The sequence below is a fragment of the Arachis ipaensis genome, chromosome B10 (genome assembly GCF_000816755.2).
Source record: "Arachis ipaensis cultivar K30076 chromosome B10, Araip1.1, whole genome shotgun sequence".
Classification (NCBI taxonomy): Eukaryota; Viridiplantae; Streptophyta; class Magnoliopsida; order Fabales; family Fabaceae; genus Arachis; species Arachis ipaensis.
In genome coordinates, this window is record NC_029794.2 from 113088633 (window position 1) to 113090394 (window position 1762).

General features: G+C 33.0%; 2 protein-coding genes across 2 annotated transcripts in view; both read left to right on the forward strand.

Annotated features, from left to right (window-relative positions):
* LOC107623889 (ylmG homolog protein 2, chloroplastic) overlaps positions 1-357 on the forward strand; it is a gene marked incomplete in the record, with an annotated part of 2212 nt that extends 1855 nt beyond the window's left edge. Inside the window, 1 exon segment of the mRNA XM_016326286.2 lies at positions 1-357. Coding sequence (XP_016181772.1) covers positions 1-86 — 86 coding nt within the window.
* On the forward strand, positions 993-1331 carry LOC107620879. The gene has a single exon (XM_016322977.1). It carries the CDS (start codon positions 993-995, stop codon positions 1329-1331), a length of 339 nt encoding a protein of 112 aa, XP_016178463.1.

Consider the following 1762-nt stretch of genomic DNA (forward strand, 5'->3'; position numbering starts at 1 on the left):
CTGATGTTACTACTTTTGCACAAAAGAAATGGTTGAGACGACTTCAAGGGAACAACAGGTCAAAGAGCTCTGATCGTGTTAATTAGAATATAAAAATAAAATATTTATTTGTCCCTTTGGCTGTTTATGAATTAATAATGTACATTGGTTTCTGATTTGTTCCCAATCTTTGTAGTTCTAGGCAGCACAATTTTTGAGCTTGTGGTACCTTAGATTTGGAGAGTTATTTTAGGCCACTGGTCAAATCGCACTGGTATAATTATAAAGCACCAGTTATATATTTCGGAGTAATCATACTATGTCATTTATTTAAATTCTGTTTGTATGTATATATATCCACAATAAACCTTTCGGCAAGAATGCACTGTCAGTCTGTCATAATGCATAACTGGATAAGTTTAATATATTTTCCACAAATAATTATGACACAAAAACAGCAACTCAGCAACAAAAAGAATTATATATTATCACTTAATTACGAGAAGATTATTTCTCAGAAACAATTAAAACAACATACCCAGTAGTTTTAGTTTGTTACGTGAGTTCGTTACGTTGAGTTACACATTCGGGAAAAACCCACTATCGAATGTTGAGCTTTGTTCATGGAAAAATGAAAAATCTTATCCCTACAGAAAAAGAATATTGAGCATCGAATATTTCCAGTCCTCTGCTATAACTTTACCTTTTTTAATAACTTTACCTTTTTTACACATAAAACTGCGGTTGTAATGTAACATTATAAATCAGTAACAAAACATTAAATACTAATTGAGTAGCAATCGTAGCATTACTGCATTATTCCTTATTCTGATTCTTTTAGTGAAGAAAAAAGTAACTAGGATTTTGAATAATGAAAAAGGAATCTTCGAGTGTAGCCTGAACACTTATTAACGCAAATGCTAAAGCAAGTCACCGAATAAACGCAACCAGTTTTGGTGGGTTTCCAGCAACACTTCAGTTTAGTTGTTTCCAAATTCCAATAGAGATTGTGAATGGAAGTTGAAGGAGGAGTATTCAGAAGGGGAAGCAGAGTTTCTTCATACGAGAAACTCGCCGCCATAGGGTTGGTTGTGCTAGCAGTGGCTTCTCCTCTTTACATAGACAGCAAGCCGGAGAGCGAATCGGAAGAAGATGAACCAATAAACTTTGCTTTTTGGTTGCCTGTGTTGCTCTTTCTGTTGATGTTAGCCATTGCTTTATCCACTCTCCTCGATCAGAGCTTCACAAGGTTTGATCGTAACTGGATTCACAGAGTTGGTGGCTCTTCTGGTGGTATTATTCTCATTCTCACTATCCTTTTTCTTGTTTTGAAGTTTAAGTCTTCTGTGTAATAATAAGTATGTTTGATCAAAAGCAGTTACTTATAGATATCCAAAGGTGACCATGTTAAGGATATTTTTTTTTCTGATGTATCTCTGATATGTGAAAAACTTAGTTATCATATTAATGTTGTGGACTTGATGTGAGTTTAATGTCCTATCTTTAAACGTTTTATACAGCAATCCCGCTACGTTACCAACAGTATTTCTGCCAACTCTTATTTATAATGTGTTTAATAGAAGTGTCTTTGTGGATGTGTCTAATAAAAATGTCTTTTTTATGGTTGTGTTTAATAAAAGTGTCTTTATAGATATATTTTCTGAATGTGTCTTTTTATATATGTGTTTAAAATATAATAATTAATTATATCATTCCCTCTAATTACGAATTCTTGTTTCCCCTGAGAATACCAAAGATTTATATGCAATCAACAATTTAAGCA